Below are 14544 nucleotides of genomic sequence, written 5' to 3'. Positions count from 1 at the left end.
GTACCCATTCTGCAATCTGTTAAATAAAGTTTTCATTCATTCATTCATTCATTCATTCATTCATTCATTCATTCACCTGTTGCCCTGCCATTGTTCCATTAAACCCATGCCGTGTGCAGTTACTGCTATCTAGAATGCTGGATACGAACAAAATTTAATACATTGTAACTAGGGATGTCCGATATTATCGGCCTACCAATATTGGCATTAAAATGTGATATAGGAAATTATCGGTATCGGTTTTAATAAAACAAAAAAATTATCTTTTTATTTTTTAAACATTTATTTTACCTTTATTTACCCAGGCAAGCAAGTAAGAACAAATTCTGATTTAATTTATTGTCAAAAGTATGCATAATGTTGTGTTAATTCCACAACAAGAGATATGTAATGTTAATTACCTGAAATTATTCAGTTTTTTTGGGGGGGGGGGGGGGGGGGGGAGAACCCTGCATATATCGGTATCGGTTGATATCGGTATCGGAAATTAAGAGTTGGACAATATCGGTATATTGGTATCGGTAAAAAAGCCAATATCGAACATCCCTAATTGTAACGCAAGTGAGGAAATGAATCAAATCGCTTGCGCTGCACACAGGAAACGGAAATGCACTAATAATAACATGAATTATTCTAAACATAATTATTTTGTCTCGTCTTAAAATGAAGAGAGATTTCGGCAAGATTTTATTTTGTAAACGACATTTTGTGTCGTCGTTTGTAGTCAATGACATTGCATTACTTATTTAGTCATGTTAGTGTCACATGATCTACATTAATGTGACACCTCGTCTCATTTCCATTTCCATTTAGTCATTTAGCTGACACTTTTATCCAAAGCGACTTACAAGTTCTGTACGACAAGTCATCAGGAAGGGCACAACTCTATCAGCTGAGTAACAATGTGTGTTGAGTTCAGCCTCCAAGTGAATCCTGGAGCGGTTAGTTTGAGGTGGTCTTGGTTCTGCCTCCGAGTGAATCCTGGAGCGGTTAGTTTGAGGTGGTCTTGGTTCTGCCTCCGAGTGAATCCTGGAGCGGTTAGTTTGAGGTGGTCTTGGTTCTGCCTCCGAGTGAATCCTGGAGAGGTTAGTTTGAGGTGGTCTTGGTTCTGCCTCCGAGTGAATCCTGGAGCGGTTAGTTTGAGGTGGTCTTGGTTCTGCCTCCGAGTGAATCCTGGAGCGGTTAGTTTGAGATGGTCTTGGTTCTGCCTCCGAGTGAATCCTGGAGCGGTTAGTTTGAGGTGGTCTTGGTTCTGCCTCCGAGTGAATCCTGGAGCGGTTAGTTTGAGGTGGTCTTGGTTCTGCCTCCGAGTGAATCCTGGAGCGGTTAGTTTGAGGTGGTCTTGGTTCTGCCTCCGAGTGAATCCTGGAGCGGTTAGTTTGAGGTGGTCTTTTTTTTCATTAATATTTTTAGGCATATAAACATTCAGTTCACATCTGCATCAACTAGGGACAACCTGTCCCGCCTACTCCCCCAAAAGTTTCAACATTTAGTTTGAGGTGGTCTTGCAGAGGTTCAGTGGGCTCTCCGGGAGCAGGGGCAGAAGCCAGGTGCTCCCCGGAAGGAGGAGTGGGAAGCTCCTCTGGGACGAGAGCTCCACAGGGACAGGAGTGAGGAGCTCCACAGAGACAGGAGTGAGGAGCTCCACAGAGACAGGAGTGGGGAGCTCCACAGGGACAGGAGTGAGGAGCTCCACAGAGACAGGAGTGAGGAGCTCCACAGAGACATGAGTGGGGAGCTCCACAGAGACAGGAGTGAGGAGCTCCACAGAGACAGGAGTGAGGAGCTCCACGAGACAGGAGTGAGGAGCTCCACAGAGACAGGAGTGAGGAGCTCCACAGGGACAGGAGTGAGGAGCTCCACAGAGACAGGAGTGAGGAGCTCCACAGATACAGGAGTGGGGAGCTCCACAGAGACAGGAGTGAGGAGCTCCACAGGGACAGGAGTGAGGAGCTCCACAGAGACAGGAGTGAGGAGCTCCACAGGGACAGGAGTGAGGAGCTCCACAGGGACAGGAGTGAGGAGCTCCACAGAGACAGGAGTGAGGAGCTCCACAGGGACAGGAGTGAGGAGCTCCACAGTAGAGGCCCTGCTAACTGTAGGGGCCATGCTAGCTGTAGAGGTTGTGCTAGCAGTAGAGGCCATGTTAGCTGTAGAGGCTGTGCTAGCTGTAGAGGCCATGTTAGCTGTAGAGGCTGTGCTAGCAGTAGAGGCCATGCTAGCTGTAGAGGCCATGTTAGCTGTAGAGGCTGTGCTAGCAGTAGAGGCCATGCTAGCTGTAGAGGCCATGTTAGCTGTAGAGGCTGTGCTAGCAGTAGAGGCCATGCTAGCTGTAGAGGCCATGTTAGCTGTAGAGGCTGTGCTAGCAATAGAGGCCATGCTAGCTGTAGAGGCTGTGCTAGCTGTAGAGGCCATGTTAGCTGTAGAGGATGTGCTAGCAGTAGAGGCCATGTTAGCTGTAGAGGCTGTGCTAGCAGTAGAGGCCATGCTAGCTGTAGAGGCCATGTTAGCTGTAGAGGCTGTGCTAGCAGTAGAGGCCATGTTAGCTGTAGAGGCTGTGCTAGCAGTAGAGGCCATGCTAGCAGTAGAGGCTATGCTAGCAGTAGAGGCCATGTTAGCAGTAGAGGCTGTGCTAGCAGTAGAGGCCATGTTAGCAGTAGAGGCTATGCTAGCAGTAGAGGCCATGCTAGCTGTAGAGGCCATGTTAGCTGTAGAGGCTGTGCTAGCAGTAGAGGCCATGCTAGCTGTAGAGGCCATGTTAGCTGTAGAGGCTGTGCTAGCAGTAGAGGCCATGCTAGCTGTAGAGGCCATGTTAGCTGTAGAGGCTGTGCTAGCAGTAGAGGCCATGTTAGCTGTAGAGGCCATGTTAGCTGTAGAGGCTGTGCTAGCAGTAGAGGCTATGCTAGCAGTAGAGGCCATGTTAGCAGTAGAGGCTGTGCTAGCAGTAGAGGCCATGTTAGCAGTAGAGGCTATGCTAGCAGTAGAGGCCATGTTAGCTGTAGAGGCCGTGCTAGCAGTAGAGGCCATGCTAGCTGTAGAGGCCATGTTAGCTGTAGAGGCTGTGCTAGCAGTAGAGGCCATGTTAGCTGTAGAGGCTGTGCTAGCAGTAGAGGCCATGTTAGCAGTAGAGGCTATGCTAGCTGTAGAGGTTGTGCTAGCAGTAGGGGCCATGCTAGCAGTAGAGGTCATGCTAGCTGTAGAGGCTGTGCTAGCAGTAGAAGCCATGTTAGCTGTAGAGGCTGTGCTAGCAATAGAGGCCATGCTAGCTGTAGAGGCTGTGCTAGCAGTAGAGGCCATGTTAGCTGTAGAGGCTGTGCTAGCAGTAGAGGCCATGCTAGCTGTAGAGGCTGTGCTAGCAGTAGAGGCCATGTTAGCTGTAGATGCTGTGCTAGCAATAGAGGCCATGCTAGCTGTAGAGGCTGTGCTAGCAGTAGAGGCCATGTTAGCTGTAGAGGCTGTGCTAGCAATAGAGGCCATGCTAGCTGTAGAGGCTGTGCTAGCAGTAGAGGCCATGTTAGCTGTAGATGCTGTGCTAGCAATAGAGGCCATGCTAGCTGTAGAGGCTGTGCTAGCAGTAGAGGCCATGCTAGCTGTAGAGGCTGTGCTAGCAATAGAGGCCATGCTAGCTGTAGAGGCTGTGCTAGCAGTAGAGGCCATGTTAGCTGTAGATGCTGTGCTAGCAATAGAGGCCATGCTAGCTGTAGAGGCTGTGCTAGCAGTAGAGGCCATGTTAGCTGTAGAGGCTGTGCTAGCAATAGAGGCCATGTTAGCTGTAGATGCTGTGCTAGCAATAGAGGCCATGCTAGCTGTAGAGGCTGTGCTAGCAGTAGAGGCCATGTTAGCTGTAGAGGCTGTGCTAGCAATAGAGGCCATGTTAGCTGTAGATGCTGTGCTAGCAATAGAGGCCATGCTAGCTGTAGAGGCTGTGCTAGCAGTAGAGGCCATGTTAGCTGTAGAGGCTGTGCTAGCAATAGAGGCCATGTTAGCTGTAGATGCTGTGCTAGCAATAGAGGCCATGCTAGCTGTAGAGGCTGTGCTAGCAGTAGAGGCCATGCTAGCTGTAGAGGCTGAACCACTTAAGGATCGGACGGCCCATCAAAGTGTTGAGTTCTGCCTCCAAGCCCGACCCTCCAATTTATAAAAAATATCTTTTAAAAGTTTGCATTTTTGTACCTCATTGTCTGCATCTTTACTTCATTGTACTTTCATTGTACTTAGGTTGTACTTTAGTTTGTATATTTCTGAAATTTCGTTGTATACTGTGCAATGACAATTAAAAGTCTATTCTATTCTATTCTATATTGTATATTTGTATAGTGTTGGGACTTTATTCCTCTTTTAATTTTTTTTTACTGTATGAAGCACATTCTCAGGGGGCTCATACAGAACCAAGCATTTCACTGTAATGTACATGTACTTTATACGTGACAAATACAAACAAACTTGAACTTGACGTCCCGGTAGCTACAAAAACACGACACAAAGAACAAACACAGAGCGCCGCCTCTCAAAATACTGCTGCCCAGACATCAGGAAGCGATAATGAACGACTTAATAATTGTCTGATTAATGTGGCGAAAGCCTCTCTATCTGCGCGTTGACGGTGACGTGTTTCCATAAATAAGTATGGTAACGGGAACGGTCTGAGGTGCATGAAGTTATCGCCTGTGACGCCGCGCGAGGAATCACTGTAAGCGTTGGCGAAGTGCAGACGACGACGTATCATCATCACACAGTGTGATGGAGCTGTTTTAGGCTAGTGGGTGAACGTGTGTCTATAGTGCGAGTATCCTACAGGAGTCTCCTGGGTACTGGTGTCCATCTCACTCTCTCTCGCTTTCTCTCATATATATTTATATTAGGGATGTCCGATATTATCGGCCTACCGATATTATCGGCCGATATCGGCATTAAAATGTGATATCGGAAAATATCGGTATCTGTTTTCAAATTCTTTTTATTTTTTTATTTTTTTTACATTTCTATAACCTTTATTTACCCAGGCAAGCTAGTAAGAACAAATTCTCATTTTATTTATTGTCAAAAGTATGCATATTGTTGTGTTAATTCCACAACAAGAGATATGTAATGTTAATTACCTGAAATTATTCAATTTGGGGGGGGGGGGGGGGGGGGGGGGGGAACCCTGCATATATTGGTATCGGTTGATATCGGTTGATATCGGTATCGGAAATTAAGAGTTGGACAATATCGGTATATCGTATCGGTAAAAAAGCCAATATCGAGCATATATATATATATATACTGTAGGGCTGACCCCTATTAGTCGATTAGTCTACTAATCGGTCGAAAGGAGCCGTAGTCGACTGCCAACCTCTTAGTCGAAGAAGAAAAAAGAAAAAAATATATATTTTTATAAATTATTATTATTATAATTTTTGTATCATTCTTTCCAAAAGAAAAGAGGCCTAGAAGCATGGCTAACGCTAATGGCACGCATACCAGAGGCTAACTGCCTACGAAAACAGGCACAGAGGCACTGAAAGAGGATTTCACCCATCTAATGAACACACTAGACTAGACAAATATCAAGATTTATTACATGGCGTTTTCACATTCGCCGAAATGCTTGCTTGTGATTGGTCAATAGCCCCCCGACAGCGGTCATTATTTTTCAATAATGACCGCTGTGGGACAATAATGACCGCAGTGCGCAGCTGTTCGCAATCAAGCCCACTGACACACACTGTTTCAGTGCAATTAGACACTGCCGGTGTTCTGCTGCCGGCGATGACAGGGGGCGGAGCGACGAGCGGAGCCAGAACGCAGCCAGAACCAGTGTTGCGAGTCGATGTAAAATGAATTAGGTATATTGTTAGTAAGTTAGCCATGTAATAAGCGGGATAATGTATAGCTATACTCGTGTCATTGTCGCAAAATAATTGACCTTCACTGACGTTTAAAACACCTCGCCGAAGCGGCTCGGTATTTTAAACTCCGTGTCGGTCAATTATTTTGCGACAATGACCTCGTAGCTATACATTATCCCTTACGTATCCATCAGTGGACCAATTGCATGCTTTTGCAGAGGACAAGAAGCCTTCCGTCTACTCCTTCAGACATTAAGCACCCCCCACAGCCCAAATGGAATAAAAAAAAATAAAAAATATTTAAAAAAAATATATATATTATACTTTATTTTTTATTAGTCGACTATGAGTCGACTAATAAAAAATAAAGTATAATATATATATTTTTTTTAAATATTTTTTATTTAAATCCTTAGTCGGGGACAGCCCTAATATACTGTATATAATTATAGTTCAAGTTCAAGTTCTTTAAGTTCAAGTTGACGGAGCGCACAGACAGGCGGCCGGACATAGCGGCGCCATCTTCACCCGAACAACTGCCTCTTTGAACTGCTGCCGTCAGGCAAGCGACACAGGAGTCTCAAGGCGAGCACAGAAAGACTCAGAAGTAGCTTCTATCCCCAGGCCATCAGGCTGCTAAACGAACAATGAATGAACACTACACAACAACAACCACCAAACACACATAGCACACACATCCACACGCACACACTCACTTTAAACAAACACACTGTAGCACCCACTACACACACTTTATAGCACACACCCACTTTAAACAAACACACTGTAGCACCCACTCCCCACACTTTATATTTATGGATGAAGGATTGCACTACAACTCGTACACCTTACTGTAAATTGTACCTAAAATTGTACCTCATCCCATTTCTGCTTTGCACTAGATAGTACTGTACATTAGTACACTGCATAGTATTGTGTATTGTATATTATATGGTAACTCAGAACATTGTACATATGTCTATACCGAACAACTGTGACCTCATTCTTCTTCTAAATTCATGCTATATTATGTTATTATGTTATTTGATACTATCTTGTCTAGCACAGTCTCTGGAGCGTAACAGTAAGAAGCATTTTGTATGAAAGTATTCTGTACTTCTGTATGACAACTATTAAAGAACTTGAACTATATATATATATATATATATATGTGTGTACTGTATTTATTTCTCTACCCCCCCTTCTCTCTCTGTTTCATCCTTCGCTTTGATCAACAATGAGATGGGCAGCAGCGCACGCACGCATGCACGCACGCACGCACGCACACACACACCACACACACACACACACACACACACACACACACACACACACACACACACACACACACTGAATCAAGTGAGCACCTTTTTTTTTTTTTTTTTTTTTTACTGCAGGGCCATATATTAATATATTCAGGCCAGTGTGCAGAGTTGATGAGCTTCCAGGCCATTAAAGCCCATTTGTCAGCTCTCATCTCATCAGCTAAGGCTGATACACTGTCATGCTGGAGGCTCGTTCTGCAAGGTTACGGCACTGTGTTGAAGGGAGTTTATATTCACATTTACTCTGTAGAGGTGTGTTATATAAGTGCAACACTACAAGCGAAACACTACATCTCAAACTACATTCAGATTCCGATTATTTTATTGTCACAGCTTTTTTAAATGTACATACATTCAGAAAAACTTGAGATGCTTGTTTTTCCCGGCTCCTCAACCGTAGTATTTTGGTAGACAACAAATAATACACAAGATCTATACAATACAAGGTAAAAGAAACAGTGGATGAAATATAAAAATGTATTATTAATACAGTGTAAGTAGCAGCAGTGTGTGTGTGTACTAGGTGTGCTTGTGTGATGTGCAAGTCGAGTCTTTCCATCAGTAGTCTGTTTGCCCGTTGGAAGTAACTGGTCAATGTTCTCTTGGATATGGACCTGGGACTGGTACCGGCGTCTGCCAGACGGCATGAGCTCAAACAGTTTGTGCTTTGGGTGGCAGGGGTCTTTCAGGATCCTGTGTGCCTTGCTGACGCACCGCTCGGTTCAAGTTCAAGTTTCAAGTTTCTTTAATAGTTGTCATACAGAAGTACAGAATACTTTTGTACAAAATGCTTCTTACTGTTGCGCTCCAGAGACTGTGCATGACAAGATAAGTATGAAATAAAAACATAGTAAAAATTAGAAGAAAAAAAAGAGGTCACAGTGTTCAGTTTAGACATATGTACAATGTTCGTAGACGTAGTTACCATACAATATACAATACTGTGCAGTGTACTAATATACAATACTATATAGTGCAAGGCATAAATGGACGAGGTGCAGTTTAGGTACAATTCACAGTAGGTGTACGAGTTGTAGTGCAAATCCTTTATCAATAAATATAAAGTGTAAGTGTGTTTGTGTGATCTAAAGTGTGGAGAGTGGGTGCTGCAGTGTGTTGTTTGTTTGAGTGAGTGTGTGTGTGCGTGTGGGTGTGTGTGCTGTGTGCATTTGATGGTTGTTGCATAGTGATTATTGTTCGTTTAGCGATTATTGTTCGTTTAGCAGCCTGATGGCCTGGGGATAGAAGCTCCTTCTGAGTCTTTCTGTGCTCGCCATAAGACTCCGGTATCGCTTGCCTGACGGCAGCAGTTCAAAGAGGCAGTTGTTCGGGTGGCTCGAGTCCTTAATAATTCTCTTAGCCTTCCCCTTGCACCGCTTGTTGTAAATGTTCTGGAGGGTGGGAAGCCCCCCTCTAATTGTGCGTTCGGCTGAACGTGTCACTCTTTGTAGTCTGCTACGGTCTTGTGCAGTGCTATTCCCAAACCAGGAGGTGATGTTGCCGGTCAGGATGCTCTCTATTGTACATGAGTAGAAGTTCCTAAGGATCTTCTGACTGACTTGGAACTTCCTTAGGCGCCTGAGGAAGTAGAGGCGTTGTCGTGCCTTCTTCACAACACTGTCAATGTGTGTGGTCCATGTCAAGTCCTCGGATATGTGGGCTCCGAGGTACTTGAAACTGTTCACTCTCTCAACTGGTGCCCCGTCGATGCTGAGGGGGCTGTAGTCCTTGACCCCCGACCTCCTGAAGTCCACAATCATCTCTTTTGTTTTGCTGACGTTCAGGGAGAGGCAGTTCTCCTGACACCACTGTGACAGGTTCTCTACCTCTTCCAGGTAGGCGGTGATGAATATACTGTCTATGGTGGGTGGCTTGCATCCACAGATCTTTTCGGCCGTTCACACCACTCTCTCCAGTGCTCGGTGGTCATTCTGGTTGGCGTTTCCAGTGGTGGTGCATCGCGTCAGTATACTCTCCGTGGTGCCTCTGTAGAAGGCCCTCAGGATGTGTGGCCCCATGCCAAATTCTTTCTGTCTCCTGAGGTGGTAGAGGCGGAGGCCAGGTGGAGGCCAGGTGGAGGCCAGGTGGAGGCCAGGTGGAGGCCAGGTGGAGGCTAGGTGGAGGCCAGGTGGAGGCCAGGTGGAGGCCAGGTGGAGGCCAGGTGGAGGCCAGGTGGAGGCTAGGTGGAGGCCAGGTGGAGGCCAGGTGGAGGCCAGGTGGAGGCCAGGTGGAGGCTAGGTGGAGGCCAGGTGGAGGCTAGGTGGAGGCTTTGCCTCGGCGTGTGTTTATTACAGACTGTTGGGTGGCCTGGGTGCTGCCTCTCTCTGCTGTACACAATATAATGACACATTGTCTCTTGGCTTTTCTTTTTCCTCTGAGGGTTTGTTTGTTGTGTTTGTCTTTGTTGTGGAGAAAAGGCAGGATGATGCAATTCTGGTCTGTTTAAAATGTTTATATTATTTATTAAATCTTCTATGGACCTGACTGTCGTCTAATAAAGGCCTGTTTTTCACATCTCTTTCTTCTTTCTCTTCTTTCGCTCTCTGTTTTCTATAGTCTCCTCTTCTCTTCCTCCCCACACTCACTATCTTGTGTCTGAACAAAGCATCTATCTATCTATCTATCTATCTATCTATCTATCTATCTATCTATCTATCTATCTATCTATCTATCTATCTATCTATCTATCTATCTATCTATCTATCTATCTATCTATATATCTATCTATCTATCTATCTATCTATAAATCTATCTATCTATCTATTTAGTGTGTGTGTGTGTGTGTGTGTGTGTGTGTGTGTGTGTGTGTGTGTGTGTGTGTGTGTGTGTGTGTGTGTGTGTGTGTGTGTGTGTGTGTGTGTGTGTGTGTGTGTGTGTGTGTGTGTGTGTGTGTGTGTGTGTGGTAGACAGTTCTCAAGTCTCAACCTCCTCTTATTTACTCGTAATGGGCCTCATTCAACAATACTCTCTTATTATTTTTCTTATATTCTTGCTTACCTGTCTGTTAAGAGAACAATAAGAAAAGCCACCGCCACATTCATCAAGCCGTTCTTAATGTCCAAATCTGTGCGTACCCAGGTGATTTGCATGATGAATCCCACTCATTCTTAAACTGAAATGCGCGTTCACGCTCAATTCATTTGCATACAGACACGCCCGCCATCTCCTTATAAGGCGAATGAGGCGTGTGTAAAACAGCCGTGGTTCGGCATCTGACCCCTGTCTGATATATTCAACAGGAAGCGATTTGCGACTGATCTCAAAATGACACACACACGTCTCACGACTCGCGACTCAGTGCATGTGTGTGTGTTCCTGTGGGTCACTCATCGCATATGTGTGTGTGTTAATCTGATGACAAATAAAGACTTATACTTGTACTTATACGTATACGTACTGTATAGTGCGAAATAAATCATTCCAGCAAAGTAGGCGTTGTCAATACTGAACGACTGCACGCTTGTCAAGAACCAATTGTGCAGTATACTGATATGTACAGTATATGCCGCTGATCCTATGCTCTCTCCTTTCAGAGAGAGATGACAGATCCGGTCATCTACCGGTCATGAACCTACCGGATCTGTCACCTGTCATCTCTCTCTGAAAGGTCCCTGTGGCTAAAACGCAGAGTGCGCTCAGAACTTGTAGGTGTGAAGCAGAGAAGAGAGGAGAGGAGAGAGGGGAGGAGAGGTTGTAAATATGCGTACGGCCTAGGCAGCCAGCATCTAACTGTTCTAACAGCAATATATAATCCATTTCAGAAGCAGAACGCACGCAATAAGTTATAATAATAATAATAATTATTGAAAAGTTCTGGGTTTATAAAGTCGTATTTGGGGGTACTGTATTTGGGGGCAATTGACCAATATAATGCAGGACCTGTTCAGAGGTCTTTAATTGGCATGCAATTATCCTCAACGTTTTAGCGATTAGCACACACGGTTAGCACACACACACACCGGAACACACACGCATGCATTGTCTTTTGTAGGATCGCCGATGCGATTAGTCTCTGCGATTAACCCATCCCGTCGTCCTTCCCCCCAAGGGCAGCCGGGAGCAGACAGGCGTCGGCGAGGGCCGCGCCAGGGGACCAATCCAAGTGCTCCTGCCCGTCTTCGTCAAGGACACCACAGCGTTAGCGATCTGTTGTTGTGCATGTTTTTCCATTGGGTTTATCTTATCGGGGGGGAAACCCTTGCGAGCACGGGGAGAACATGCAAACTCCACACAGAAAGGCCTGGGAGATACCCCACCTGGGTACCTGGCATCATGGAAACCTGGTCCCCAAGCGGGAATCGAACCCTGGACCTTGGTTTGGTTTGCTTTCAACCCATGAACTCCTTCCTCTCTCACCATTTTATATATTTTTTATTTTATCTACTAAAACTGTATTGTATTATATTGTTTGTTTTGTAAAGTGTCTTTGAGCATTAGGAAAAGCGCTATATAAATCTGATGTATTATTATGAATGGTACAGTAGGCTTTTTAAAATGTTTCTCATCTGGGTAAGAGTTTCTTATCTGGGTAAGAGTGCTCTCGACCACTCTTAGAATTTGGTCTTGCCTGAGAGAAAAGCAACAATAAGAAAACATTGCTGAATCCCAGGTAAGAACAAAATAAGAGGAAATGCTAGTTAAGAACGAAATCTGTTCTTATATCGCTTCACGAATGAGGCCCATTGTAATTATCTCTGGAGAGCCGATAGAGCTTATTGAATTTGAGCACAAGTGTAATAGTCTCTCTAATGTAAATGTAAATGTGAGTGGAGACAGAAAGTCAATGGTGCGGTGTTACTAATAGAAAACCCCTGATGTCGTTGTTGTTCTTGTTCTCCTTGGTTTTGTTGAACATTTCAGTTTTTTGATGATGATGACGATCATCAGGTTGACAAAGATGATGATGATGATGATGAGTAGGAGGAGAGTGACGAAGTAGAGTGATGACTTTTATGAGTGTTGTTGTTGATGGAGATGTTGTTTTCCTACCTGACCTACAGGTGTACATCCGTATCCTAGACAACGAGTGGAACGTATACAGGCGCTACACAGAGTTCCGGACGCTCCACAACCACCTGCGCACTCAGTATCCACAGGTGGACACCTTCAACTTCCCACCCAAGAAAGCCATAGGGAACAAGGTAGGCTGAATGTCTGTTGGCCTGTGTGTGTGTCTGTTATCCTGTATCTGTGTCTCTGTGTCTGTCTGCCTACCTGCCTGTCTGTCTGTCTGTCTGTCTGTCTGTATGTTAACCTGTCTGTCTGTTTGTTAACCTGTCTGTCTGTTTGTTAACCTGTCTGTTGACCTGTCTGTGTGTTTGTTGTCTGTGTGCATGCCTGTCTGTCTATCTGTCAACCTGACCTGCCTACTTGTCTGTCTGTATCAGGGTTTCCGTTAGAAAAAATTGTTTCTGGCCTCAGTGTCCGGTAGATTTCAATCTACCGGTCAAATGAGAGAAATTCCGGTCAGAGTTTATTGAGCTTAAAAACAATTGATAGGCAAAAGAATGACAACAAAACAAAAGAATGACATCATCAAGGCATGTAGATTTATAATATTTTTACTTAAAACTAGGCTACTTTTGCATATAAAGTCATTATATTCCAAATAAAATAAGTCCCGAGACTCGTGCTGCTGCCGACTTTAAATCAAATAGGTGTCTGTGGGCAGTCGCCCGACATTAATAAACAACAGTCTGTTATAATCACATTTTTATGAGCTAACGAATTCCGTTATATTGGACATTTGTATTAATTATATCAAGCGAAGAACTGAGAAATTTGACAGAGAGAGACGGCAACATTATCGTGGGTTTGCGTGACGACTCTCTCTCTCTCCACCTCCCAATGACTTATTTGCGAGAGTATGTCGATGCAGAGCAGCAGATTCAGCTGTTATTGGCTCTTTTCTGGGGACCGCACAGCAGCGCCCCCCACCCAACATTGAATTGAAAATGGCTGAATTGGAGTACTGCTGGAGTACTGCATTGTGCTGCTGCTGCTGCTCCGGCTCTGCAGCTTCACAAAAGTTTGCACACCCAGCACTAAGCTCTCGCTGACAACGTCGTTGTCATTATTAGAAGCAACGATGAAACAAATGTAATGATTGTTTCGTTCATCGCATAGGCTATTTAATTTTAGCCTATTTTAATACAATTCAAATAATCAAATTGTGCTTAGACTCAGGGAATTATTTTCACCGGACATTAAGACCGGAGAGATTAAATATGTCGGACTTCAACAGATTTTGCCGGTCAAATACCGGTAATTACCGGCTAACGGAAACGCTGGTCTGTATATACTGTGACGAGCCTTGTGGTGTTCAGACTCGACACGGACCAAAACAAACAATTCCAATGTCCACACAAGCACAATTTCAATAAACGAGAATATGTATTGATCACCAGTACAGGTCCGATGGGCAAGAGAGTGGTCAAATTACAGTCCAGGGTCAAAACATGTTCCAGGCTCTCGTACAAAAAGGGAATGTTCAATACTCAGGGTATCTCAGCCAGTCCAGGGTCCAGTAACACAAACACCTTCTCGCTCTAACCTCTCCTTCAAACTACCTCTCACCTCACAAACTCAGTATCTCACACTCTCTCCACGAACTCTGCTCCTTCCTCACCTCCACTCAACTCTTCTCTGTCTCTCCTAGGGCTTTATGCTATGTGTCTCGTGTGTGTGTGTGTCTTGTGTGTGTGTGTGTGTGTGTGGGATGTGGGTGATCACGTGGTGCACAGGTGTATTCCATCAGTCATAATCAACTCCTCACCTAACTCTCCTCTGCCTGTGACAATAGTATCTCCCTACCACCACGTAACCGCGTGACGAGGGATGATATCTGCCACAATACGTATGATCCACTCTCTCTCTCTCTCTCTCTCTCTCTCTCTCTCTCTCTCTCTCTCTCTCTCTCTCTCTCTCTCTCTCTCTCTCTCTCTCTCTCTCTCTCTCTCTCTCCCTCCCCTCCGTCCCAAACTCTATCTTCTCTTTCTTCTCATCCCTCTCTCCTCTCTTCCTCTCATTTTCACGTGGCTCTCCCCCATCTCTCGCCAACCTTCGGGGAGATAATTTGGCCCTGGCCTGCTTTCTGTGGCCGGGGGAGGTGGAGGAAGGGGGGGGGGGGGGGGATTTAGCTGCTGCTATAGCCAAAACCTGCACACTGCCTTCCCACTTTCAAAGACATGATGCTTCATAGCTGGAACTGGAGCGAAAGCTGAGTCGCACAGCGGCTGTTGGCGCGTGCCTCTCTCTGTGTGTGTGTGTTTGCGTGTGTGTGTGTGTGTGTCTTGAGTGTGTGTTTTATGTGTGTGTGTGTGTGTGCGCGTGTTGGTGTGTCCGTCAAAGCCCCAGATGGATAGAGTCATTGTGTCCTGGAGGGGACT

General features: G+C 45.2%; 1 protein-coding gene across 1 annotated transcript in view; it reads left to right on the top strand.

Moving 5' to 3' along the window:
* snx29 (sorting nexin 29) overlaps positions 1-14544 on the top strand; it is a 396887-nt gene that overhangs the window by 262488 nt on the left and 119855 nt on the right. Inside the window, exon 18 of the mRNA XM_084322960.1 lies at positions 12157-12297. Coding sequence (XP_084179086.1) covers positions 12157-12297 — 141 coding nt within the window. The remainder of the gene's footprint in view (positions 1-12156; positions 12298-14544) is intronic.

Source organism: Notolepis coatsorum (assembly GCF_963971535.1).
Source record: "Notolepis coatsorum genome assembly, chromosome: 10".
Classification (NCBI taxonomy): Eukaryota; Metazoa; Chordata; class Actinopteri; order Aulopiformes; family Paralepididae; genus Notolepis; species Notolepis coatsorum.
Note: the sequence above shows the minus strand (reverse complement) of the source record. Positions and strands in the feature narration are given on the sequence as shown.